General features: G+C 37.4%; 5 protein-coding genes across 9 annotated transcripts; all 5 read left to right on the top strand.

Moving 5' to 3' along the window:
* Positions 1–106: 106 nt before the first annotated feature.
* On the top strand, positions 107–3,075 carry LOC111498495 (probable calcium-binding protein CML21). Of its 3 annotated transcripts, none has more exons than XM_023149764.1 (6): positions 107–230; positions 453–641; positions 1,095–1,349; positions 2,079–2,272; positions 2,385–2,559; positions 2,651–3,075. In XM_023149764.1, exons 3-6 carry the CDS (start codon positions 1,154–1,156, stop codon positions 2,758–2,760), a joined length of 675 nt encoding a protein of 224 aa, XP_023005532.1. In that variant the 5' UTR covers positions 107–230; positions 453–641; positions 1,095–1,153; the 3' UTR covers positions 2,761–3,075. The 3 variants fall into 3 exon arrangements, with proteins under 3 accessions (XP_023005532.1, XP_023005531.1, XP_023005533.1); XM_023149763.1 differs by having other exon boundaries at positions 112–230; positions 344–641; XM_023149765.1 differs by lacking the exon at positions 453–641 and having other exon boundaries at positions 112–230.
* Positions 3,076–4,431: 1,356 nt separating this feature from the next.
* On the top strand, positions 4,432–10,206 carry LOC111498406 (uncharacterized WD repeat-containing protein C2A9.03-like). The gene is made up of 11 exons (XM_023149639.1): positions 4,432–4,501; positions 4,690–4,736; positions 5,459–5,623; positions 5,736–5,903; positions 6,013–6,099; positions 7,247–7,381; positions 7,475–7,585; positions 8,248–8,339; positions 8,428–8,533; positions 9,387–9,473; positions 9,550–10,206. The coding sequence occupies exons 3-11, from the start codon at positions 5,486–5,488 to the stop codon at positions 9,961–9,963; spliced, it is 1,338 nt and encodes a 445-aa protein (XP_023005407.1). The 5' UTR covers positions 4,432–4,501; positions 4,690–4,736; positions 5,459–5,485; the 3' UTR covers positions 9,964–10,206.
* Positions 10,207–10,657: 451 nt separating this feature from the next.
* On the top strand, positions 10,658–11,342 carry LOC111498528 (photosystem I reaction center subunit V, chloroplastic-like). The gene has a single exon (XM_023149820.1). The coding sequence runs from the start codon at positions 10,719–10,721 to the stop codon at positions 11,193–11,195; it is 477 nt and encodes a 158-aa protein (XP_023005588.1). The 5' UTR covers positions 10,658–10,718; the 3' UTR covers positions 11,196–11,342.
* A 985-nt stretch (positions 11,343–12,327) lies between these two features.
* On the top strand, positions 12,328–16,036 carry LOC111498489 (protein CWC15 homolog). Of its 2 annotated transcripts, none has more exons than XM_023149758.1 (8): positions 12,328–12,422; positions 12,607–12,766; positions 14,450–14,553; positions 14,705–14,746; positions 14,832–14,919; positions 15,135–15,234; positions 15,449–15,552; positions 15,639–16,036. In XM_023149758.1, exons 2-8 carry the CDS (start codon positions 12,636–12,638, stop codon positions 15,760–15,762), a joined length of 693 nt encoding a protein of 230 aa, XP_023005526.1. In that variant the 5' UTR covers positions 12,328–12,422; positions 12,607–12,635; the 3' UTR covers positions 15,763–16,036. The 2 variants fall into 2 exon arrangements, with proteins under 2 accessions (XP_023005526.1, XP_023005525.1); XM_023149757.1 differs by having other exon boundaries at positions 15,132–15,234.
* A 1,332-nt stretch (positions 16,037–17,368) lies between these two features.
* Positions 17,369–23,591, top strand: LOC111498423 (DNA-directed RNA polymerases I and III subunit RPAC1). 2 transcript variants are annotated; one of them, XR_002720776.1, is made up of 10 exons: positions 17,369–17,690; positions 18,128–18,313; positions 19,524–19,650; positions 19,798–19,878; positions 19,988–20,181; positions 20,738–20,833; positions 20,908–21,001; positions 22,653–22,769; positions 23,053–23,378; positions 23,491–23,591. XR_002720776.1 is itself a non-coding variant. In XM_023149670.1 (9 exons), the coding sequence occupies exons 1-9, from the start codon at positions 17,514–17,516 to the stop codon at positions 23,154–23,156; spliced, it is 1,176 nt and encodes a 391-aa protein (XP_023005438.1). In that variant the 5' UTR covers positions 17,369–17,513; the 3' UTR covers positions 23,157–23,396. The 2 variants fall into 2 exon arrangements, 1 of the variants encoding a protein (XP_023005438.1); XM_023149670.1 differs by lacking the exon at positions 23,491–23,591 and having other exon boundaries at positions 23,053–23,396.
* Positions 23,592–24,565: the final 974 nt, after the last annotated feature.

The raw sequence follows: 24,565 nt of genomic DNA, 5'->3' as shown, positions 1-24,565 counted from the left end.
TAACGTGTCATTAGATATTTTATCTTCCACGATATTAAATAATTATTTATAAAGTAATAGATAAAATTTTATCATTATATATATATATATATAATGTTTATACGTGGATGTATGTAGGCCACGATCAAAGCAAAAATGGACAAATGGCGCGGATAAAGATGAAGGGGAGTGATATTCATGTAATATTAAAGAGAAAGTCAAATCCAAAAGCTTGGGGTTTAGAAATCAAGGTAAGATTTGTTGTTTCGTTCATTGAATTATTTGATTTTCCTTTTGTTCCTATTTTTTTGGGGGAAATCGTGGAATTTTGAGCCAGTTCAGAAACATGGTGGGTGAACCACAGAAATCGGTATGAGAATCCAATGAAGCAGCAAAGAATCCTCCGGTTTTCATCCCACCAACAGCTAATCTCTTCCAATTTTGTTTCCTTTTTCTTCATTCATCGACGCTAGTGTCCGAAGAATGAGGGCAAAAATCTCTGAACGCCTTTCGATTTCTCTTTCTCGTCGTTGTTGATCCTTCGAGATTCGTGAAGAAGGAGAAGAAGAACAGCGACAAACAAGAGAAGCTTAGTTTACATTACTTCGGACTTCCTTTCCAAAAGTGATTTTCGAGCCGTCTACTGCCTTGATCACGAAGAGGTTCTCATTTTTTTGATTTTTTTTTTGGTCTCGACGATTAGGGTTTATCCAATGGTTCGTAAGTTTTTGATTTCTTGGTTTGTTCTTCCAAGTTTTGAAATGACAACTAATGCTAAAATATGGCCTCGATTAACAGTGTAACAATCTTCTTTTTGTTTGTTGATTCATGTTTAGAGAGATCCTTTTCTTGTTTTGAATCATTTGTTGTTCTGCTTAAACTTGCTTAGGTATTTCTGTCAATAATCTGCAAACATTATCCATGCTGAACACGCAAGGAAGAAAAACTCTCTGTTAGGTTTCATAAGAACAGGGCAATCTTCTTGTTATACAAAATTTAAAAGTTGAGATGCTAGAGGATAGGCCTTTTTCTTTTTGCTTTTGCTTTATGGATTGATTCTTTATCCCCTGTTTTTCGAGGTGTTGAATGATTATTTGTTTCATGGCCATGAACAGAGGCATTGTTAAGTAGTTGGTTGATTCCAAAGCATCATCGCTCGTGTTGTAAATTGGCAATGGGGAGTGTGGTGGGAAAGTTGGAATCTCACAGCGAGTGTGTACCAGAAACAAAACTTGAAGCCAAAATGGTTGAGGCAATAAGACAAAGGGCATCTAAAGGAAGCATCATTAGGTCTTTTGATTGCATAATCTTGAAGTTCCCCAAAATTGATGGTAGCCTCAGAAAATGCAAAACTATTTTTGAAAAGTTTGGTGAGTACTCTATTTGGGTTCTTTAAATGGCCACTTTTAAGTCACTGGTCATCAAATCTTACATTGGTTGGAGAGGAAAACGAAATATTCTTTATATGAGTGTGGAAACCTTTCCCTAGCAGACGCGTTCTAAAACCTTGAGGGGAAGCCTGGAAAGGAAATCCCGAAGAGGACATTGGTTGCTAACGGTGAGCTTGGGCGGTTACAAATGGTATCAGAGCTAGACCAGGACACTCCACCCCTCAAGGGGGTGGATTGCGAGATCCCACGTGGGGTGGAGAGGAGAACGAAGCATTCTTTATATGGATGTGGAAACCTCTCCCTAGCATATACGTTCTAAAACCTTGAGGGGAAGCCGGGAAAGGAAAGCCCGTAGAGGACAATATCTGCTAGCGGTAAGCTTGGGCGGTTACGAATGGTATCAGAGCTAGATACCGAACGGTGTGCTAGCGAGGACGCTGGGCCCCCAAGGAGGGTGGGTTGTGAGATCCCACATTGGTTGGAGAGGAGAACGAAACATTCTTTATATGAGTGTGGAAACCTCTCCCTAGCATACGTGTTTTAAAACCTCGAGGGGAAGCCTGGAAGAGGACAATATTTACTAGCGGTGGCCTTGGATGGTTACATTTGAACCTCCGCTAAAGGTCATTGGAAAATTATTCCATCAGGATGTATGGCGGATTGTTATGAATTGTTGATGGTAATACTTGGAAGTTGTCCTATTTGTAGATGAGGATTCGAACGGGATAATAGATCGTCGGGAGCTTAAGGAATGCTTCGATGGGCTGGAAATTTCGCTCACCCAGGAGGAAATCGACGATCTCTTTGATGCTTGTGATATGAGTACAGCTATGGGAATAAAGTTCAATGAGTTCATTGTACTTCTCTGCCTTGTGTATCTTCTCAAGGATGATCCTAATCACGTATTTACCCTATCCGAAAGCTTTGTTTTATACATTCCCTTTAGTTCATAAAGCTTCTTGCATTCATTCTTGTTTCTCTATGCTCGTCTTCTGTATTCCCTGACTTCAACAGAAATCTCAATTCGGAATGCCGAAACTAGAGGAGACATTTGAATCTTTGGTCGATGCATTTGTGTTCTTGGACACAAACAAGGACGGATATGTAAGCAAGAGTGAGATGGTATCTGCTATAAACGAGACCACATCAGGCGAACGTTCTTCAGGACGAATCGGGATGAGGAGATTTGGTAATGCTCATCAATCCTTTGGTCTTTAGATTTGTATATTGATTGCTGCATCAACGAATGTATTAATGGATGAACTGGGATAAAAATGCAGAGGAGATGGACTGGGATAAAAATGGAATGGTAAACTTCAAGGAGTTTCTTTTCGCGTTCACCCGTTGGGTCGGTATTGATGAGAACGAGGATGGAGAGGAGGAGGAATGAAGCGCAGGATCCCGAACATAATTCTTCTTTTTTCCAGCTGTTCTTCGTTCGATGATGGCGAATCTGTACACACATTCTCATCTCTGATCTGCTGGCCTTCTCAAACAAAACTCAACTGGAAGATCACAATGGTTTAAACGCTTTGGTTGTGAATATTCATGTGTACTGGGAAGAGGAGCCATATAGTTTAAGACGATGTTGTAAAGGCCAAGCCTCAGCCCTTCTACATATGAGGATTGTCTTTGTTTATTGTTCTTCTCCATAACAGCTTTGATTGAACTTCATTGAATGTTTGGGAAAAAGCTGAAATTTCTTTCAAACTTTTCTCACTTGCACTTGACACAATTTTTTTTATTGCCTTTAAATTATAAATGTTGTATTTGATTTTGATCGTTGAATTGCGAATGGTTAAATCTTTTATTACGCTTCTTAAAATGAAAATATATTGGTTCCTAAAATGTGTAGATTGACGTGCTAAAATGTTTAGAAAATGTTGGTTGGGGTCTCCAGAGAGATTGAGAGATAACCGTATGTAAAATGAGGATGTACTGAAATTGAGAATCAAAACGAGCTCACAGATTAACCAATAGAGAAGAAATTGGCGATCACTTTGTTGTCTAATCTTATAGACATTCATTTTATATGATACACACTAACATGATCTTAAATGAACGATTTAGATCAAATCATTTATAATAATTATAAAATAGGTTGTACAAACTTATTGTATATGATACTCGCACTGAGAGAGATTAAATAATTTGAATATAATCATTTGTAACAATTATAAGGTGAGTCATATCCATAAAATTATTAGGATAACGACATCCAACTTTATCCATATATTATAGACATTTCACTGTATTTCATGTTAAGGATCCTTTTATATAGAACCACACCTTGTTTAAGATTACACAAGTACGTCAAGTCCTAAGGCTCAACTTTGTCATTGCTCTAGGTCAAGGTCCTCTCAACACAACGTAGCATTTTATTTCATCATTTCGATTCTCGGCAACACGACTTCCATGGTTCTCAATTTTTAGACTCCATCGAAATGAGTTCGAACCTTGAATCAAGACAGGCTTTTAACGTTTTCTAAAGCTCACTGGGTGATTTGAGCACTCAATACAACAACAAGGGCAGTATTGTGCTAATTAGGAACTATCCCGTCCCTCAAATACTTAATGATTCCACCACAAGCATTGAAAATGTTATATAGGTTTGTAGCTTGTTTGAACGCATTTATCCAGACTCATAAGTTAACTTCATATTTGAAACTTCAGGCACGTCCATCCATTTAGGCACTATTGAGACACATCCGAGCAAAAACTTTAATGCACTACTATTATTATCCTTAAAGCCCTAAGCCACTTTCTACTATCTTAGGTCAACACAAAAACTCACCACCTACCATAAACATAGTTTACACTTACTTTTGTATCAACATGGTTTTCAAAACTTATTTCAAGTACAAAATTAATTTTTTTTACGTTAAAAACAATATAATAATGGGAAGAAATTAAAAAATAAGAACACAACAAGTACAAATAATTTTCTCTACTTTTGGAGATCTTGAAGAGATTTTTCGTTGTCCCATTAAATTATTGGACCGAATTGAGTTCAGAAATAACAAATGAATGGTAACTGATGGAGTTGATGGATCAATGGAAACGCTCACCCACGTGGATTTCGGCCCCCTGTAATGGTCGCTGCTGAGGAAAATATGGGGAGAAATTTACAGGTATAAATACGATCCGGTCTTCAATTTTTCTCTCTTTTCTTTTCTCTCTCCATTTCTCTCGACCCCATCTCATATTATCCTAATTTGGACGATTTTTTTTTAATCAGATTCAACAAATTGATTGTTTTCCCCATCTGGGTCTCTCTCTTTTCCTCCATATTCATCTGTTTCTGTCTTGGATTTCACAGATCGTCTTGGATCGTTGCAGCTTTCTTTGTTTTTTCCCACCTCCAAGGTACAAACCTTGTGATTCTTCTTCTTTTTTCATTTTCGGTTTCATCTTGCATTTTTGGGCTTTGTTTATATGTTGATCGTTCACCTAATAGTTGTTAATTTGGTTCTTTTTGCTATCTCTTTGGTGATTAGTTGAGTTCTATATGGTCTGTGGGATCGGAGGTTTGAGTTTCTTAGATTAATTTGAGATTCTTACATTGTTGGAAGATTTTAGTTGCGCCACGAACAGATTTAGGGCTTTTTTTTAACCCTAATGACCGATTCTCTGCTTTGTTTGGGGCGGGTTTAGTTGAGGAAGGTATTGGAACTATGAATTATCTTATGTGTTCTTCAATTTCAATGGGGGTGTTCATGTTTTCTTTGTATGCAGCTTCGGTAAACTGGAAGGTTCTCATGAACTATGCTTTTGATTGATTGTTTTGGGGGGAGGGATAGTGCTTAAGTGTTTGGATTTTGTAATTAAGGAATCTTGACCATGTTCATACAGATTTGATTTCTAGAACTGTTATGATTTTTGCTATACAGGGAATCGAGTAATTTGTGTCGTGGAACGTGGAGGCGTTCGCACGTAGGATGAATATCGAATGCTTTGTGATTGATTTCTTTTCTTAAATATAGTTTTTGAGATCTTTGATTATAATAAGGAAAGATGATTGAATGTTCTTTCTAATGCTTCGTGTTGTATGCGAATTTATGTGGAAGTAATTACTTGAACTTTTGTAGGTAGAGGTGTGAATTTCTGTTCTTAATATGTCCTATTACCACGGGGACGATACGGATTACATGGCTGATGAGTACGAAATGGAGGACATTGATGATGATATGGATGACGAGTATCGCGGTAGAGAAATGGAAGGCTCGGATTCTGATGCTGATGAATTCAACTCGGTTTGATCTCCTTATAATCTTGAAATTTTTGCGTTCATTTATAATTTCTTGTACGTTATATTTTCTATATCGGCTTATTGAATATTTGATTTCGAAATGGCATTATATACAGAGTAGCAAAATAGTTGATACCACTGCTGCTCAGGCAAGAAGAGGAGTAGATATTCAAGGTATTCCTTGGGAGAGACTTAGTATTACTAGAGAGAAGTACCGGAAAACTAGGCTCGAGCAGTACAAGAACTATGAAAATATTCCTAATTCAGGAGAGGGGTCGGAGAAGGTAAATGATCCCTCCAAACCCATGTTCATCCACCCCCAAGTCATGAGCTATGTTTTTTTATTGTTTGTTCTAATGTTTTGTTTATGGTTTTTCAATGTGATATGAACAGGATTGTAAAGCTACTGAGAAAGGATGTTCATACTATGAATTTTGTCGAAATTCAAGATCTGTAAAATCAACCATTCTTCATTTTCAGGTTTGCTTAATCGTCTTCTGTGAAATTACTGGATTTTTGTTCATCTACGTTCGCCTAAAATTATGCTCCCTTTGTCGAAGTGGATTTCATTTTTCTTTTGTGTAACGGCCTAAGCTCACCGCTAGTAGATATTGTCCACTTTGGGCTTTCCCTTTCGGGTTTCTCCTCAAAGTTTTTAAAACACGTCTTCTAGGGAGAGGTTTCCACACCCTTATAAAGGATGCTTTGTTCTCCTTCCCAACCGATGTGGGGTTTCACAATCCACCTCCCTTCGGGGTCCAACGTCGTCGCTGGCACTCATTCCCTTTTCCAATCGATATGGGACCCCCTAATCCACCCTCCTTCGGAGCTCAGCGTCCTTGCTGGCACACCGCCTCATGTCCAATCCCATTCGGGGCTCAGCTTCCTCGCTGGCACATCGACCAATGTCTGACTCTGATACCATTTGTAACGACCCTAGCTCACCGTTAGCAAATATTGTCCTCTTTGAGCTTCCCCTTTCGGGCTTCCCCTCAAGGTTTTTAAGATGCGTCTGCTAGGGAGAGGTTTCCACACCCTTATAAAGGATGCTTTGTTCTCCTTTCCAATCGATGTGGGATCTCACAATCCACCCCCTTCGGGGCTTAGCGTCCTCGCTGGCACTCATTCCCTTCTCCAATCGATGTGGGACCCCTTAATCCACTCCCTTCAGAGCCCAGCGTCCTTGCTGGCACACCACCTCGTTTTCACTCCCCTTCGGGGCTTAGCCTCCTCGCTAGCACATCGCCCAATGTTTGGCTTTGATTCCATTTATAACGACCCTAGCCCACCGCTAGCAAATATTGTCCTCTTTGAGCTTTCCCTTTCGGGCTTCCCTTCGAGGTTTTTAAAACGCATTTGCTAGAGAGAGGTTTCCACACCCTTATAAAGGATCCTTTGTTCTCCTCCCCAGCCGATGTAGGATCTCACGTTTTGTTTGCATAGTATGACCATTGAAACCAAGATTTCTTGTGTTTGACAATGTTTGCAGCGTTTACTTCAATATTTATGGAATAATCCATTGGTGTAAGCCATGGCATAATCTTCTTCATTTGTATGCTGTACATTTTAATGTTTATTTGAATTTGATACTTATGGCTGAGTCGAACTTTTTGTTGTTCGATAATAGTTGAGGAACTTAGTATGGGCGACATCGAAGCATGATGCCTACCTTTTATCACATTTTTCTGTAATTCATTGGTCATCACTATCGTGCACCAAATCTGAAGTTCTCAATGTTTCGGGACATGTGGCACCTACAGAGGTTAGTGTCTTGACTACACAACAAGCTCGCCATATAATTAATATTTACTCGTGTTGCTTTAAAGTTTAAAATTACGAGTCTGATGTGATTCAGAAGCACCCTGGGAGCTTATTGGAGGGATTTACACAGACACAAGTCAGTACACTTGCAGTAAAAGATAAGCTGCTTGTTGCTGGAGGATTTCAGGGAGAGCTTATTTGCAAGGTAAAGTTGTTTATCAATTTTTATTTTCACTAAAAACCCAATTTCTTGCGTTAATGAAACGTTATCCAAGAAATCCCAATCTGCATAGTCATAAGCTTTTCCCCCAAATCTTTCTTAATAACAACCCCTTCAATCTTTGAGCTCATTAGCCTGGTAATCTTCAATTACTTCGTTAGCAATAAGGACTCATCAACAATTTGCTTGACCGTTTGAGACTCCGGAACAACATTTGAGGGCACTTGCTGAAGTTTATTGTAACAGCTCATGCCCACCACTAGCAGATATTGTTCTCTATTGGATTTCCCTTTTGGGCTTCCTCTCAAGGTTTTTAAAATGTGTCTACTCGATAGAGGTTTCTTATGAAGAATGCTAGTTCTCCTCAGATGTGAGATCTCACAATTCACCCTTCTTCGGGGCCCAGCGTCCTCGCTAGTACTTGTTCCCTTCTCCAATCGATGTGGGACCTCACAATCCACCTCCCGTTCGGGTCCAGCGTCCTCGCTGGCACTCGATCCTCTCTCCAATTGATGTGAAATCTCACATCTATTAACCTCATGCTTTAAAAAACTAAAGACCGTTCTTTTCGAGCTTGGATGAATTAGAGTTATTATTGTCATTACTTGTATCAATTATCATACTGTTTTTACCTTGCTTTATTGCAGCATCTAGACCGCCCGGGTGTTAGTTTTTGTTCCAGAACAACTTACGATGATAATGCTATAACTAATGCTGTTGAGATATATACCAGCGCTAGGTACATTTTTCCTCTCTCTTGGTTAAGCTGGTACTTGCACATTTTTTTCCTTCTGTGAAAGTTACTGAACGTATTCCAAAATTTTCAGTGGTGCAGTTCATTTCACTGCTTCTAATAATGATTCTGGAGTCAGAGATTTTGATATGGAGAAATTTCAGCTTTCCAGGCACTTCCGTTTTCCTTGGCCAGTTAATGTGAGTCCTCTGAATTCTACTTTTCTGTTTTATAAGCAAGTAAATGGAACACCAAGGTGAGATCTCACATTGGTGGGTTGGAGAGGGAAACTGTTTGGCTCAAGCCCAACGCCAACAGATATTGTCCTTTCTAGGTTTTCCCTTTCGGGCTTCCACTCAAGGTTTTTAAAACGCATTTGCTAGGGAGAGGTTTCACACCCCTATAAAGAATGTTTCGTTATCTTCCCCAACCGATGTGGGATCTCACAATCCACCTCCTTCGAGGCCCAGCGTCCTTGCTGGTACTCGTTCCCTTCTCCAATCGATGTGGGACCCTCCAATCCACCCCCATTCGGGGCCCAACGTCCTTGCTGTCACACTGCCTCGTGTCCACATCCCTTCGGGGCTCAGCCTCATCACTAATACAGTCAAGTGTCTAAATACCTCAAGCTCACCGCTAGCATGTTTTATTCTTCTCCCCAACTGATGTGAAATCTCAAGGAACAGAACATTTTTTATAATGGTATGGAAACTTTTCCCTATCAAATGCGTTTTAAAACTTTGAGGGAAAAGCCCCTGAAGGGATAGCCCAAAGAGGACAATATCTACTAGCAGTGGGCTTGGATTGTTACACTTGTGTTCTCATCAACACAACTGGAATGTGGTGGAATCATAGACTGTTAATGTTTTTTTTGGTGGTGTTGAAAGCCACACACAGTTTAGTGAGTAGAAAAATAATGTGCTGTAGTTGCTTGTATGACCCATCAAGATCCTCAGTTACCATTTTAGATTGTTTGTGTCTGTGCATATATTTGTACGCTATCGTATACTTGAGTCACGTATTTGGATCTAATGGGTCTTATAAATATTTCAGCATGGCGCCTTGAACCCAGACGGTAAACTTCTTGTGATAGTTGGTGACAACCCTGACGGTTTATTGGTGGACTCACAAACTGGAAAGGTACTCGTAATAGCATCAGTATGATGATCGTCTTAGTAAATCATTTATCGACTTATTAAGTACGTGATCTTTGCAGACAGTTGCATCTCTATGTGGGCACTTGGATTTTTCATTTGCATCAGCATGGCATCCCGATGGCATTACCTTTGCCACTGGGAACCAAGACAAAACTTGCAGGATTTGGGATGTAAGAAATTTGTCCAAGTCAGTTGCTGCTCTAAAAGGCAACCTCGGTGCCATTCGGTCCATTCGTTATTCCTCTGATGGTCAGTACATGGCAATGGCTGAACCAGCCGACTTCCTGCACGTGTTCGATGTGAAAACCGGATATGAGAAGGAGCAAGAAATCGACTTCTTTGGAGAGATCTCTGGTGTTTCGTTCAGTCCAGACACAGAATCACTTTTCATCGGAGTTTGGGATCGAACTTACGGTAGCCTTCTCGAGTACCACAGACGCAGAAATTATAGTTACCTCGATTCGCTGTTCTGAGTTTGAAAGTTTGTTTTTGGAGAAAAAAAACACAAAAACAAACCTGAGAATAAGTAGCAGCATGCAGTGGGTATGTTGTAAGTGTATATTTAGTATTTTGTGAAACAAATAGTGTTATGTTTTCTGGTTTGATGACACTTTGGTTTTGAAGAGACAGTTCGAGTGTATGCAGAAGGGAGTGTAAAGAAAGGCTTGTGGGGATAATATAATGAATAGATGGCCAGGGTGTCACCTCTTTGCTAATCAGTCATAAATTTCTGTTATTGCAATTGTTGCCCTTTTATTTTGTGCCGCCCCAACATTCCCGTGCGTCCCTCACAATATGTTTCCAAGAGTGAAAACTATTTTCACGTTCAGCTTTAGAGTTCTTATGATTGAGCCACTGAAACTGAAAATGGATGTGCACCTTGTTTGTATAGATAGTAACTTTCAATTCTTTTAAGCTTTTCTTAGTTATCATATTCTTAGGATCGCTCTCATTCAGACGCGGTCTCAGTTCATTGATATAGCTTGAGTACTCGGGTGTAAACTTTGGGACCAAATAAACGAGACTAAAAAATTAGATAAAAAAATCTCTAAACTAAAAAAAGTAGCCAATCAAACCCTTCCATGTCACCTCCAAAAATCCTCTTCTTTCCATCTCATCCTCACAAGCTATATCTCTCATCTCAACTACCTCTATTACTTCAAATATATGATCCTCATCCTCCCTCAATTATCCACTCCTAATCTCAACACAACACAACACAACAGCAATGGCAGCCGTCGCCTCGTCTTCCGCTGTTTTTGCCGCCTCGTCCTTCTCCGCCGCCGTCAGGAGGCAGCAGCCGAACCCCTCCACCATATCATACCAAGGCCTCCGCCCACTCCCGGGGATCAAATCCAGCCGCAGCCTTGCAGCCGTGAAGAGCCCAAGATCCTTGGTGGTGAAGGCAGAGCTGAACCCATCAGTGGTGATAAGCCTGAGCACAGGGCTGTCCCTGTTCCTGGGGAGGTTCGTGTTCTTCAACTTCCAAAGGGAGAATGTGAGCAAGCAAGTGCCGGAGCAAAATGGGGTGACCCATTTCGAGGCAGGCGATGTGAGGGCGAAGGAGTATGTTAGCTTGTTGAAATCTAACGATCCTGTTGGGTTTAATATTGTTGATGTTCTTGCTTGGGGCTCTATTGGCCATATCGTTGCTTATTATATCTTGGCCACTTCTAGCAATGGCTATGATCCCAAGTTCTTCTAATTGTGGTTTGTATAGCTATTATATCAAATCAATCTCTGCTTTAAACTTAATATCTCTAATGGGGTTTTTGTGGAATGATTGGGAAAAAGAAGGTGGGGTAGTTACTTGTTTGAGTATCATTATTATTGCAATGGTTTCATTTTCGATGTTATTATCTTATTATTGTAATGGTTTCTTTTGATAATTGTTTCGTTGTCGCGGACAGTATAGATGACATGTACAAATGACACGAGATAGACGAATGGGTAGGTAAACGTATGTTTAGGAAGGCAATAGAGATAGTTCAAGGGCTAGAGAGCATCCATGCAGGGTAGGTGCTCGTAGGTGTTGGATACTAGTAACCATATTAGATGAAAATAGGTTGTGATTTCCATGATGCAAATAAAATAGTGGCGACAAACAATTGTTGCTATCAAGCTATGTCAAGGGTCAAGACAGAAGTGTAAAGATACAAAAACAGGATGGTGCATGTAACAGCCTAAACTCACCGCTAGCATACATTATCTTATTTGGGATTTCCCTCAAGTTTTTTTAAACGAGTCTGTTGAGGGAGATTTTCATACCTTATAAAAAAATGTTTCGTTCTCATCCCCAACAGATATGCGATCTCACAATCCACCCTCTTCAGGGTCCTGCGTCCTAGCTTACCCTCGTTCCTCTTTCAATCAATGTGGGAGCTCACAGTGCACATCTAACACATTAATAAGAGTGTTTGATAAAGCCAAGCTAAGACACGAACAAAAAACTAAGCTACAATGTCTTCAATAGGATTAGTGAGAAATTCAATGGACGAGGACCTAAGCCATTGCCTCCGAAGTTGGAGTTGCTTATACATTGCATCATGAAGTCAAACTTCTACACGATATGCAAACATAATTTGGAATAAACACGAAAGGATTCATGTTTTAATAGTGTTTAAATAGATAGATATTCAAACGTTTTAAATGATTTTTTTTTTGAATCCGTTCTTGATGAACATATATGAGGGTAGCTCTTTATGGTATAAATTTGAAATTTAAGATGTATAATTATATTAAAAGAGAGATAAAATAATATTGTAAATAATTAAAATTCAATTATTAAATCGGTTACTAGAAATACTCTTATGATTTAATGCCTTGTTTACCTGATCTCTCCAACTATTATTTCTTCTCTTTCAAAGCCATCGATTCTCTGCATTCCACATTCTTGCACCCATCGTCAAGAATTACAGAGGGGATCTCTGAGGTAAATCAAGTTCTATCCCTTTTCATTTTCCAGATTCAAACACTTTCAAGTTTTCTTTCTTGTTAATTCGATTCGATTCGATTTAGGTTTATCGAGCTAGGGGTTTCTCTGGTTTGTGCGACTGCTTTTTCGTTCTTGTTTTACGAATCTAAAGAACTGTTTTCCATTTTCTTTGCGTTTGAAGGGCCGAGGAGACGAGGGAAAAGTCTAGAGATGACTACTGCAGCTCGACCCACGTGGGCACCGGCTAAAGGTGGAAATGAACAAGGTGGCACTCGAATTTTTGGCCCATCACAGAAATATTCCTCCAGAGACATCGCTTCTCATACGACCTTGAAACCCAGGTGCGTATATTTAAGAAATATAATTCTTAGTTGTATTTGGAAGATGGGGCTGAGGGTGCACTTACTATAGTTTGTTGATCGCGTTTGTTCATTAACTTTTCGTGAAGTTGTGTTCTTTGTACAAGGTCTGTCGTTCTTGGTTGTGTTTAATCGTCTATGTGTTTCGACTTCTGAGGGATAATGATTGTACATCCATAATGAACTCGTTGGGGTCTTTGTTTATGATGTGCACTGAGTTTTCTAGTGAGTGTAATGTTCTTAACTGGAATTCTGAGAACTAAATTGGTTTATGTGTGTGCCTTTCAAGTGATTCCATCTTAGGGTAGTTGGTTTTAATGTGGGTGTGATCTGTTGAACAGAATTTTCATTCATTTTACTTGATCTTTGCCAAGGTGAACTTTTTTTTGGATTGTTGGATTCTGATGTTTCCACTTCTTGGATTATGTTAATGGCCCCTACCCACCAATTCTCAAGGAACTTTGCTTACTCTTAGGTTTAACTCCTGGAGACAACAAAGGTTTTTGTACATTAAAAAACTTTCGCCTTATGGTTGAACTCCAAACTTTTGGGGGAGTCTCTCTAACGTCCCGAGTCCTTACCTCTAGGATCACTGTGGGTGTTAAGCCAAGGTGAAACTTAGAATGATGTTAATTGATTGGCTTTCACTGCTGGTTATCCGCATTTATTTTTCTTCACTAAGCAGGGTAATTACCAATTTAATACATAGTATAATTCCTCTAACTCTGTAGATGAATTTCTATTGTATGAACGAAATTATAGAAGGGGATTTAAGGGAGTTACAAATAAATAAAACGTTTTCATTGGTGTGTATGGAAGTTAAAAGAAAGAATTGAAGGTAAGATTTGACTTAGTATTCCATGAGGAGTTTGAAGGGACAATTGAGTCCAAGATTTGAGAAATGGTTCTTTTTTCGAAGTTATAGATTCTTCTTTTACGTTCCAACCAAATATGTCATAGACTTCCAGGATAAATGTCAGCATTCAGTCATAGAATTTCTCTTTAGTGATCATATAGAAAATTGATGAACATTTAATGAATCAAGTAGAAAAGGGAAAATTGAATTGGCAAAGGTTGAAGATGAAGCCCCCAAAGCTTGACCATGTATTCCACCACTAGTTTTGCAAAGACAGCTGGAGCTGGAGCTGCTGAAATTGAAGTTGGTAGAGTCATTGGAGTGTCTTTTGGGATCTTGTTATTTTGGCTTAAACCTCCAAGCCGAAGGTGCTGTTTACCGTCCAGGAAGGAAGGACCTCCATAACATTATACTAAAGGCAAGGAGGAGCTCTGGCTTGCCCTCAGTGAGATGATCGAAGAAAGATTTAATTTTTTACCTCCACAAACTTTGCAATAAATTACATTCTTGCCTATCACTTCTATCTAACCATTCAATGAATCCTTCACAAACGTCATGAACAGCTTTAAAGTCTCTATATTGGAGAAGAGACTGCCATCAAAAAGCTCACACAATCGTAGCTAATCTGTACTTTAACCTATTATTACAAATGAGGCATATCAGCCATGTCTCAAAATGAGAATTGACTAATCGATTTATTATTGGCTAATGGCTATTTTTCTTTGTTTTATGTTTCCTTGGATATGGTGGTGTTACTTTTCTTCCATGATTTTAAGTCTCTAATCACTTGTCATTAATGATGCATGTAGGAAGGAAGGACAAGATACCCATGATGAATTGCAAAGGAGGAATCTCAGGGACGAGTTAGAAGATCGTGAAAGGAGGCATTTTTCATCAAAGAATAAATCATATGGTAAAGACATCCATTCTTTAGAAAAATATAGAATAATTTTTTTGTTTGTTTTCGTATCATTTCGTATGGTTTTGTTCAAATATCCTTTTTCCATACTGTTGTATGACATGTTTGCAACGAGTTGATCATGTTTCACTTGCATAATTTGCAGATGATAGAGATCATAGAAAAGGAAGCCAACTTCTGTTAGAAGGTTAATTCATCAGTTTCTGTATGCTTACATTTATTAACACATTCAGTAATTGTTTACTTAACCAGTTGTTATATATGTTTATTAGGCGGAAAGAGAGATATTGAAGATCGTATTATTCCACGAAGTTTAGATGCTGACGATTCTGATGTGGACGTGAAAAGTGACAACGAGAGGTTGGTTGGTTTGCTGGTTGGCTGGTTGGCTGGTTGGCTGGCTTTCCATTTTATTAATTTACTAATAAAACTATTTTCCTAGCCTTTTTTCTCTATACTTATTAGAGATAGCTTTAATTGCTTCGGCTTTTTATAATTTGAATCCTTGGTCCAAGATCTGGTAGACTAGTTGTATTGGGGTTGAGTATTGAAGTATCTCTAATGTTGTATAGCAGTGACGATGATGAGGATGACGATGATGAGGATGATACTGAAGCTCTTTTGGCAGAGCTGGAACAAATAAAGAAGGAAAGAGCGGAGGAGAAGCTTCGAAAGGTGAGCCTTTTGTCTATCTAGATAGCGTCACGATCTGAGTTGTGCTTGCAGAACCTTTATTTTTCTCCAAGATTTAAAAAGAATGCACCATGAGTCAAGTGATTAGTAGCTGGGATCACTTCAAGTGGTCGAATCTTTTAAGACTAACGAGCTCTGAAATGCAGAGTTTAAATTTGGTTTCATCAGTTGCTTAAATCTGCATTACGATGTATAGGAAAGACAAGAGCGAGAGGAAGAGCTTAAAGTCAAGGAAGCGGAGTTACTCCGAGGAAATCCACTGCTTAACGAGCAACCCGCCTCTTTTAGTGTCAAAAGAAGGTCAGTTGGCCTAATTTAACCATTTTTTCACAACTACTATGAACATCTATTCTGATGATGCAACTTCCTGTTGGCTTTTGGGTTAGATGGGACGATGATGTTGTGTTCAAGAATCAGGCCCGTGGCGAAACAAAGACTCCTAAGCGCTTTATAAACGATACCATCAGGAACGACTTCCACCGAAAATTCTTGCACAAGTACATGAAGTAACATGGTTATCAAAATCTACTGGCGTTAAAGGATTCAAGTAAGTTCGAGTGGAGACTAAAACTGTATATTTGTTTTATCCGCATTACATAATTCGTAGTGACCTTCAGGTACCAGCCTCTATGAAATATGCATTGAATATTTTCAGTTTGCCTTCTGAATTAGATGAACTATAAGGATCCAAAACTATGTCAAACGAATGATTATTAAAATGCTTTCATGAGAACCTGTCTTAGCTCATACTTTAAATAGCAATAATGATGGTTGATCTCCCAAATATTGGATTGGCTAGGACCCTGTACTTCAAATACTGTAGCCGAGGACCCTGGCTAGGAGAATCCAGACTTCTTGTAAGCCACAGTTCTTTCACCAAATAGAGCTTTGCAAGTTGAAACATGTATACCGCTCTAAAGATCGATGAGAATGTTCAAATTATGTGAATATAGTACAGTAACCCGATTCGAAAAGAAGTTGAGAGATGTTTGCTTAAACTTTTAGGTTCAGTGGAACTTTACTAAATGATTTCAACGATGTAAAATACCGAAACAAAGACTTGGTCTCAGGTTCGGTATTGATCTCGGACTTCCACCAAACAAATCTCGGCAATACTGCAACTTCGACTGCTTGAAATAGCCTTAGATCGTTAAAGTAATCCTTACTCCTTTCTTTGAATGGTCTCTTTGAAACAATACTCAATTGTATTCATCAATGTTTTGTCCAATCCTTCCCAACTTGGACAACTAGTTGTAGATGTTCGGGTGCCTTTCCAGCTTGGTTCGAGAGAGGCGAAATGCCGATGGATCTTCGGGAAGACTTGTGTTACGACAGCTTACCGATTCCATTGGGGAATTTGTTCTACAACTATGTCTCACTATGTGGCTAGACTGTACTCGGAGCTGTATAAAAAAAATCATTGAAACAAACTGTGAATCGAAGATCATAACAAATGGTTGAAGTACATGTACAATAACAGTTTGATTGGTATCAATTTATTATGTACTTATAAATTCCAATTCAATGAAGTAATTAATTTCCATTTTTACTAAATTATGAACTTAAAATTACCAAATTTTTTTATAAGGATGGTTGAGAATACTTTATTTTGTACCGACATAATATTTTAAAATGACCTATTTGAATTTTTATAAGGTTATTTTATAAAATGAGTTTGATATTATTTTTCATTTTAATTTGAAATACTTGGGTTAATAATTAAATTATTCCTAAAATAAATTTTATAATTAATAGCGTCATTTTGGTGAATTATATATACATTATCAAAATAGAGAAAATATTAATTTATAAAAAATATATAAATTGGAGGATCATCGTTAGAAAAATAAACATTTTGTAGGAATTCTAAAAATAATAAAAACTGTTAAAAAATTGAATTTAATAGACCAAATTGATAAATACCATTTTCGAATTTTAAAATTGAATTAAATATAAAAATAAAAGATTTGTTCTTATTTTCCACAAAATTCTTTGTTTTTAAAAACAAAATTTTGAAACATTAATTGGAGTATTTGGTGTAATTTGTTAATTTTTTTTAAAATATATTAAAAATATTATAATATATATTTTATTCACAGTTTAAACCCTAGCCAATTCCACTTCAGATACCTCGTGCCGCTTAAACCTTCCCTCTCCCGCCTAAACCCTCCTCAGCCGTGCCGTTCAGTGCCGCCGCCGCCGTCGTCATTCTCGAATTTGCTTCTCCTCCGTGCTGCGTCAGTCTTCGTCGAAGGTTTATAATGTCCGGTGAAGATAAGAACTTGCATAGTATGTCGGAGTCGGATTCCGAACAAGAAGATGTTGGCAAAGAAGGCATTGAATGGATAATGAACCTTCCAGACGTGCCGATGAAGCTCCCACCACATGTAGAATTGCAGAGGACTCGCGTCGAATGCAAAGCCGATGCTCCCATTCATGTACCCTTCTCTTCCCTCTCCCATGTTTTGTTTGTTTTGTCATCTTACTCTTTTTCATTCGAATTCTAAGAATGATGTTCAATTCAATGAAGTAAATGTTTTGTTTTTGTTTGTCTTTTTTTTTCTTTTAGATGCGGAAGCTAAGTAGAATCTTGTTCAAGTCTTTGCTCCTAAGCTTGAGGAACTATTCTTTTTAAGACGTTTAATTTAGTTATGTAGTAGGTTGAAATGCATGAATAAATATCAACCTATTAAATTAAGTTTCATGTTTTTGGAGAGAAGCGAATTTAATGGTTATGACTTTGTAGGTCTATATTGTTTTTCCATCTCTGTGCTTGATTTTTATTCATAGAATGTGTCTGCCTATGCTTGATACTGTAATAGGGTTGTTTAAATTTTCTTCTCATGGTCCTTGTGGAAAATGTTGTCTTTTGTAGACGGATACGATACAGTATTCTGGAGCATATGCTTCGTTGGGTATTGATAACAGCTTACGACTGGATTCTTTTCGCAAGAACTTCAAAATTGAAGTGATTGATCTCAAAGAGGATGACATGGAATTCGACATGATTGGCATTGACCCATCCCTCGCTAATGCATTTAGGAGAATCCTGATAGCTGAGGTAGGTAATCAAGCACATTGAATTAAAATTAAATTACTTGTTCTTTTTAGATAGATTTTTTATGGACTTTTGGTATATGCCTCCTTGTCACCAATTCTGGTGTGCTACTGTGATTAATATATCAAAAAGCTCTTGAGATTTAGCTTGAAGGCCAGATGTAAATTTGTAGTCCCATGATTGCCCATTTGCTTCATCTGAAGCCTGTGTTTTGTATGGAAGAGACATGCTCACATGATAATGTATGGAAGTTTGGAGTCTCCGTGCCTTATGTAATGGTTAGAAGAATAACTTTGGAATATCGTCTATTCTTCAAAATATGGAAGTTTGTTCATGTTATCGAATCTCATGAATTAGTGATTTTGGTGATAATGGCTTGAGCTACTGGAGTTGTCTTGTTAGACATGACATGGTCCTCGGTGTACATATTATTTCCTTTTCCATTGTAACTTAAAGAAACACCCAGACGAAAGTTAGGAATGGGGCAATCCCATTAACTTCAATGATGATGCTATTGAAATTGAACTTCAGGATTTTCGTTTAAAGAAGTGAAAAATTGATAGAAGTGAGACTTTTTGTTTTATAATAAAATAATAACTATCATGACACAGTTTTGCCTTTTTTCTTCCCTCAATATTTTTTGATTAAATTAAGGCTTATGCCTTGTCTCTCCTGTTGAAAAGCCTTTGGGAATGCTTTTAGACCCTGTTTGGGATTAATTTTACAGGCATTAAAAGTGACTATGGTGAAATTTTAACCCTTTTATTCTCGGGTAAATCTGCTTATTAAATAACCTTAAGAAAACCACTTTTAAAATTACTTCGATCTGTGAAGATCTGTTTTCTGTAGCTTTTAGGATTGACTTCCCAAAAAATATGATAGCTCTTCTTACTAACTTTCCATAATTTCCAGTTTATCCCATATTATTCTTGTATTTCACATTTAAGTTTGAAATTTATACAACGCTTATTTACTAAATATTACAACTAATATTTCTGAAAGCACAGTTGACAATTATTTTAAAAGTTGTAGCTATGCCAAACTAGCCTTAGTCTGTTAGAGCGTTCCATGTGATTAGGGATGTTTATTAATGAATGGATTGTATGTATTTTTTCTGTTGGGATTTTTCATATGAAATTTCCTTCTATGTTAACAATTACAATATTTACATTCTTGCTATGCTGATATGGGTTTGATCTACCTTTTTATGCAGGTTCCCACTATGGCTATTGAAAAAGTATTGGTTGCTAACAATACATCAATAGTCCAAGATGAAGTGCTTGCCCATAGGTTAGGTCTCATCCCGATTCGTGTTGATCCAAGGCTTTTTGAGTACTCAGGTATTTGTGTGTATGTATCTGTACATCTAATGTGCTTATTTCTGCTGATACTGGAGACTTTTATATGCATGTTAAGAAATAATTTCTATTTGGCTGACCCTAATACATTCTGAATACGCTTAACTAATAACTTCTGTTCAAAATTAGATAAAGACACGCCAAATGAGAAAAATACAATTGTTTTTAGACTCCATGTTCGCTGTGAACGTGGAAAACCTCGTCTTACCGGTATTTTTTCTGTTTCCTTTATAATATATGCTAAAATTTCATAATTTTAAACTTTTTTCAATATTTTCTTGTTTCACTACTAATGCTGAATGTATAATGGGTGATTCAGCGACTTCAGAAGCATTGACATGGCTACCAAATGGTAGTGAATTTCCTTTGGTATCTGATAAATCAGTTTCAAACTCAAAGCCCAAAACATATACTTCTTTTAGTTGCAGCCAAGACACGCTGCCAGAATTTGCCAACAATCCAATTGGTCCAAAGGACGGTGATATTATACTTGCTAGACTCAGCTCGGGTCAGGTAACTGACCCGAAAACTTTATCTATTTTCTGTTGAAATATTGGGAAGAAGTGGTGTGCATGGGTAGATGATCAAAGCTGATGAGTTATGCTATAATGTAACATGTCTTAAATTTAAATTGTGTTTTGTACTTGTAATTTTGTTTGCAAATAATCGTGGAGCTCTGTAGGTATTTTAGGTTAATTGAAGAAGCAAATTTGGTATAATCATTACATATGAATATGAAATTGGCATATATAATTTATAACTGGAGTTGATATCACTTCGTGTATGTGGTGCTTGTGCTACCAGACTAATTATTTATACTGCAAGTACCTTCACTTCCAATTGAAATCCATTTTGGCAGTTCCAGTTCCAGTATTATAAATTTCTTTGTACCTTAATATATTGTAATTTTCATATTAGCAAGAAAATAATATTTATAATGGAATTACTCCCGAAGCAATGGGATGTTTGCTATGCTATGATTTTGGGTATATTTCAGTGCTTCATGTGCTATTTTTTCTGAGTAGTTAGCAGGTGTAAGTTTCTTAATTTTTGTTTCAAATATTTATAGGAAATTGAACTTGAAGCTCATGCTGTTAAAGGTATGGGTAAAACACATGCTAAGTGGTCTCCAGTGGCCACTGCTTGGTACAGAATGCTTCCTGAGGTAAGAAAATATGTTAATTTGTTACTCAAAGATACATAGATGTTTTGAAGCCCTAACGAAAGTTGTGATATTAGGTTGTACTTCTGGAAGAGATAGAGGATGAGTTGGCAGAAGAACTCAAAAACAAATGTCCTGTTAATGTCTTCGACATTGAAGATATAGCTAATGGTTAGTTTGCTTCATACATAGGCTATTAATTTATGTTTGTACTTGGAACATTACGGTGGTAATGTTTCGGTGATGGGAAGGATTCTTTAAGATTGAAGTTCTTGTTATGTATGGGCCTCTTTGATGATGTTCCCATTGCTTGTTTCCTGTTCACATTTCTCATATTTTAAAAAACAAGTTTGTTTTTGATAATCATTCTCATTTCTTGTTTCTAAAATTAAAAAAATGTATCTAAAGTTGGGGCCAAATTTCAGAAGCTACAAGAAGTAGTTTCAATGTGTTCCATTTCTTTCCTCCCGTCTTCCATTCCTTTTCCACAATTTTCTAGGGCTCTTTCTTCAAGCTTTCTCCTCTCTCAAGCATAGGCACATACACCTGAGGGGTAAAATTTCTGCTCGATATCTATTCGATTTCTCGTCTTCTGTTTCCTCTTTGATTTCTGCTCTGTTTTCCGCCTTCTTTTTGTTCATTTAATTCTTTGAAAGAGTATTTTGAAATTTCCTCGAGTGTTTGATTCTCCAGCATTCTCTTCAAATTTGTGCTCATAAATTAAATTTCTGCTGATGTTGTGCTGGGTTTTAGTATGCGTTTTGTGAGTTTGATGTGTTTTGTTTATTTTATGGTATTCTGTGGCCGACTATGGAAAAATATGTTTTTTTGTGTATATTTTGTTCTGGTGTATGCCTTTCTTTTATTTTTCCTTGATTTTTCATGCTTCTATACTGTCTTGGAACAAATCACTAGTGGAGCTTCTTTTTCTTCATTTGGTTGGTTCCAATCATTCTTGTCACTTGGATCCCCATTGTTGTGCTGGTTTACTTCCTTGGGAAGTCTAACAGGGAGGGGAGGAAGATTAATGAAGACTTTTGGAGTTGTGGCTAAGATTTGTTCAAGGAAGTGAATTTGGTGGCTGTTGCTTGTGCTGTTTTGGGATGCTTCGCTTTGTGTAGGAAGACTAAGGAGAGTTAGAGTTGCTTAATCCAGGCTGACTTTTGGATTCTGATGGCTAATTTGGGTGGGGTAGAGGAAGGATTTGAGGTTTTGGATCAAAAGGATATTTGGGATTTCTGATGAGGGTTAGATTTGGTAATTGTTTTTGTTCCTCTATGTTGGTTTTCTGACATTCTGTGGCGGCGATGGTTCCTGATTTGAGGTATTAATGGGTTATTTAAGCTTTATTGAAAAGAAGAAACAAGAAAAAGTTACCCAAGCTTTTGTTTCTTGGTTTTTCTTTTTCAAGAAAGAAGAAACATAAATAGTTATGAAACATATTCGCGTTTCTAGTTCTAAAAAAAACAGGAAACAAGAAACAATAATGTTATCAACTGGGGCTTATATAACTAATTTCCCTACTTTTTGGGAGTCTTATTTATATCCTAATGGAGTTTTAGCCTTGAAACTTTTCAAATACTGACAGAAAGTTGTCTTTCAATGAAAAACCAAAAGAGAGTCAAGTTTTTATCCTCTCCCTCGGTATGCTATATCTCCTGCATCCCTTTCATTTCTGATGAATAGATGATGAGTTATTTGGTTCTTTCTTATATTGCAAAGATGGATTTCAAATGGTCGCATGTTGTTGGTCTATTTTTTCCTAATTCAAATTGATTCCTTTTTCTCCCACACTTAATTATTGTAAAATTTTGATTTGTAGGTAAGAAAAGGGCAACTGTTGCACGTCCACGAGCTTGCACATTGTGCAGAGAATGCATAAGAGGAGAAGCATGGGAGAAACGTGTCTCATTGCGTCGGGTGAAGGATCATTTCATTTGTAAGTTATGGATTTATATGCACAACTTAGATGGTAGAACTAGACAGGATAAATAATGGTGCTGATGGTCGACACATCTTTTTTTTGTTGAAGTGACGTTTTTCAAAATCACTTTTAAACATTATAAGTCCAAGTAGAAAATGTATTTTTGTCACAGAAAAAGATTCTTTTAACTGGGTCAAACATACTCCCAAATAAACACCCTTAGTTATCTTTGTTAATGGTTTCAAGAAACTCATTCCTCATTGATTATGTTCATTTTCGTCTTTCCTTTCTTCTGCAGTTAAGATTGAATCAACAGGAGCTTTACCTCCAGAGGTGCTGTTCACTGAAGCTGTAAAGATTTTGGAAGATAAGTGTGAACGTTTAATTGCTGAGCTCTCTTGATAATTCCTGTCCAAAAGAGATGAACGTGTACATTATTTCATCTTATTCAGCAGTCATCAATTTTTGTAATATAGGAGGTTTCATATTCTATTTTTCTTTTTAATTGACAGTAGAATAGTAAGTTTTGCTGATCTCTCTTGATTCCTCCTAGATTTTATGAATGCCAACTTGGAGGTGATCGAATAAGAGAATGGACAAAGATAATGTTATTTCTTCAATGGAAGTTTTAATTATCATCAATTAGTCCTTGGATGTGGAAGGAAAATACCTCAAATTTTCATTCTGGAAAAAAAGGTTTTGGATATTCTATCAGATCCATTTGCGAATGGTTTATATCTAAGTCTGTTTACTTCTAAGGAGCTCAAGTACCCAAGATCTTTGGGTACTTAAATTTATAGAAATGTAAGCTTGTTATACTTTCTGTTATTTAGCTTATTAAGATATGCTGGAATGTTTAAATATTAATGTTTATTTGATGTGATTTGTTGATGACAGTCTCTATTATAATAGATGATGTTGTAAAGAGCAACCATTATTTGAAGCAAATGGCTCCATTTTGGTCTCCCTTTTCTCTTCCTTTTTAGGTGATTTCATGACCGAGATCCTACATTGGTTGGGGAGTAGAATGAAACATTTTTTTATAAAGGTGTAGAAACTTCTCTCTTGCAGACGCGTTTGAAAAAACCTTAGAGAGAAAGCTTAAAGAGGACGTGGTTGAGTTCTAAAAGGGGTGGATATGAGGCAATGTGTTAGTAAGGACACAGGGTTTTGAAGGGGGTGGATTTGGGGGTCCCATGAACGAGTGCTAGCAATGACGTTGAGGTGGATTGTGAAATCCCACAATGGTTGGAGAGGAAAACGAAACATTTATTATAAGAGTGTAGAATCTTCTCTTAGCAGGTGTGTTGAATCGGAGAGGAAAAACTCAAAGAGGACAATATCCACTACCTCTGCTCTATTTTCCTTTTTTTATGCTGCAATATTGTCTCGACTTAATTTTTCTTCCCACCAAAAAAAGAAAAAGAAAAAGGACGCTTTATAGGGTAGAAAACGTATTGCAATTATGTGCCATGAGGTTAAATCTTTAAACTTTTTGTCTTTTGTGCATGTCTTTGATTTTGGAGCGTAGCATTCATTTTTATTCACGAACTAGCTTGGTCAATCCAATCTTGAAAAAACACGGGATCTCGGGAAGAGTCGAAGATGTCGAGTTTGAGCCGGAGAGTTAAAGTTACTTTCAAAACCATACATTCCTACTGTTTACACATGTACAGTGGAACGCCGCTCACAGCTATTTCACCGACGTTCATCTAATTAAAAATGTTAACCATATATAATTGTTGAAATAACAAAAGTTCATTCAAACCGCTTATGTAACTTGAAAATTTAAGAACCGAACTACTTAAATT

This window comes from Cucurbita maxima, unplaced genomic scaffold (genome assembly GCF_002738345.1).
Source record: "Cucurbita maxima cultivar Rimu unplaced genomic scaffold, Cmax_1.0 Cma_Scf00025, whole genome shotgun sequence".
Taxonomy (NCBI): domain Eukaryota; kingdom Viridiplantae; phylum Streptophyta; class Magnoliopsida; order Cucurbitales; family Cucurbitaceae; genus Cucurbita; species Cucurbita maxima.
This window is presented reverse-complemented; position numbering and strand designations above follow the sequence as displayed.

Excerpts from the sequence above, each read along its gene's own strand:
- LOC111498528 (XM_023149820.1), top strand. The coding sequence starts at position 10,719 with ATGGCAGCCGTCGCCTCGTCTTCCGCTGTTTTTGCCGCCTCGTCCTTC.
- LOC111498495 (XM_023149764.1), top strand. The coding sequence starts at position 1,154 with ATGGGGAGTGTGGTGGGAAAGTTGGAATCTCACAGCGAGTGTGTACCA. Across the intron at positions 1,350-2,078 it reads AACTATTTTTGAAAAGTTTG|ATGAGGATTCGAACGGGATA; the intron begins GTGAGTACTCTA and ends TCCTATTTGTAG. Across the intron at positions 2,273-2,384 it reads TCAAGGATGATCCTAATCAC|AAATCTCAATTCGGAATGCC; the intron begins GTATTTACCCTA and ends TGACTTCAACAG.
- LOC111498489 (XM_023149757.1), top strand. The coding sequence starts at position 12,636 with ATGACTACTGCAGCTCGACCCACGTGGGCACCGGCTAAAGGTGGAAAT. Across the intron at positions 14,554-14,704 it reads ATCAAAGAATAAATCATATG|ATGATAGAGATCATAGAAAA; the intron begins GTAAAGACATCC and ends CATAATTTGCAG. Across the intron at positions 15,235-15,448 it reads CGGAGGAGAAGCTTCGAAAG|GAAAGACAAGAGCGAGAGGA; the intron begins GTGAGCCTTTTG and ends TACGATGTATAG.
- LOC111498406 (XM_023149639.1), top strand. The coding sequence starts at position 5,486 with ATGTCCTATTACCACGGGGACGATACGGATTACATGGCTGATGAGTAC. Across the intron at positions 5,904-6,012 it reads CAGGAGAGGGGTCGGAGAAG|GATTGTAAAGCTACTGAGAA; the intron begins GTAAATGATCCC and ends TGATATGAACAG. Across the intron at positions 8,340-8,427 it reads GAGATATATACCAGCGCTAG|TGGTGCAGTTCATTTCACTG; the intron begins GTACATTTTTCC and ends CAAAATTTTCAG.
- LOC111498423 (XM_023149670.1), top strand. The coding sequence starts at position 17,514 with ATGTCCGGTGAAGATAAGAACTTGCATAGTATGTCGGAGTCGGATTCC. Across the intron at positions 19,879-19,987 it reads TGGAAAACCTCGTCTTACCG|CGACTTCAGAAGCATTGACA; the intron begins GTATTTTTTCTG and ends TGGGTGATTCAG. Across the intron at positions 21,002-22,652 it reads CATTGAAGATATAGCTAATG|GTAAGAAAAGGGCAACTGTT; the intron begins GTTAGTTTGCTT and ends TTTGATTTGTAG.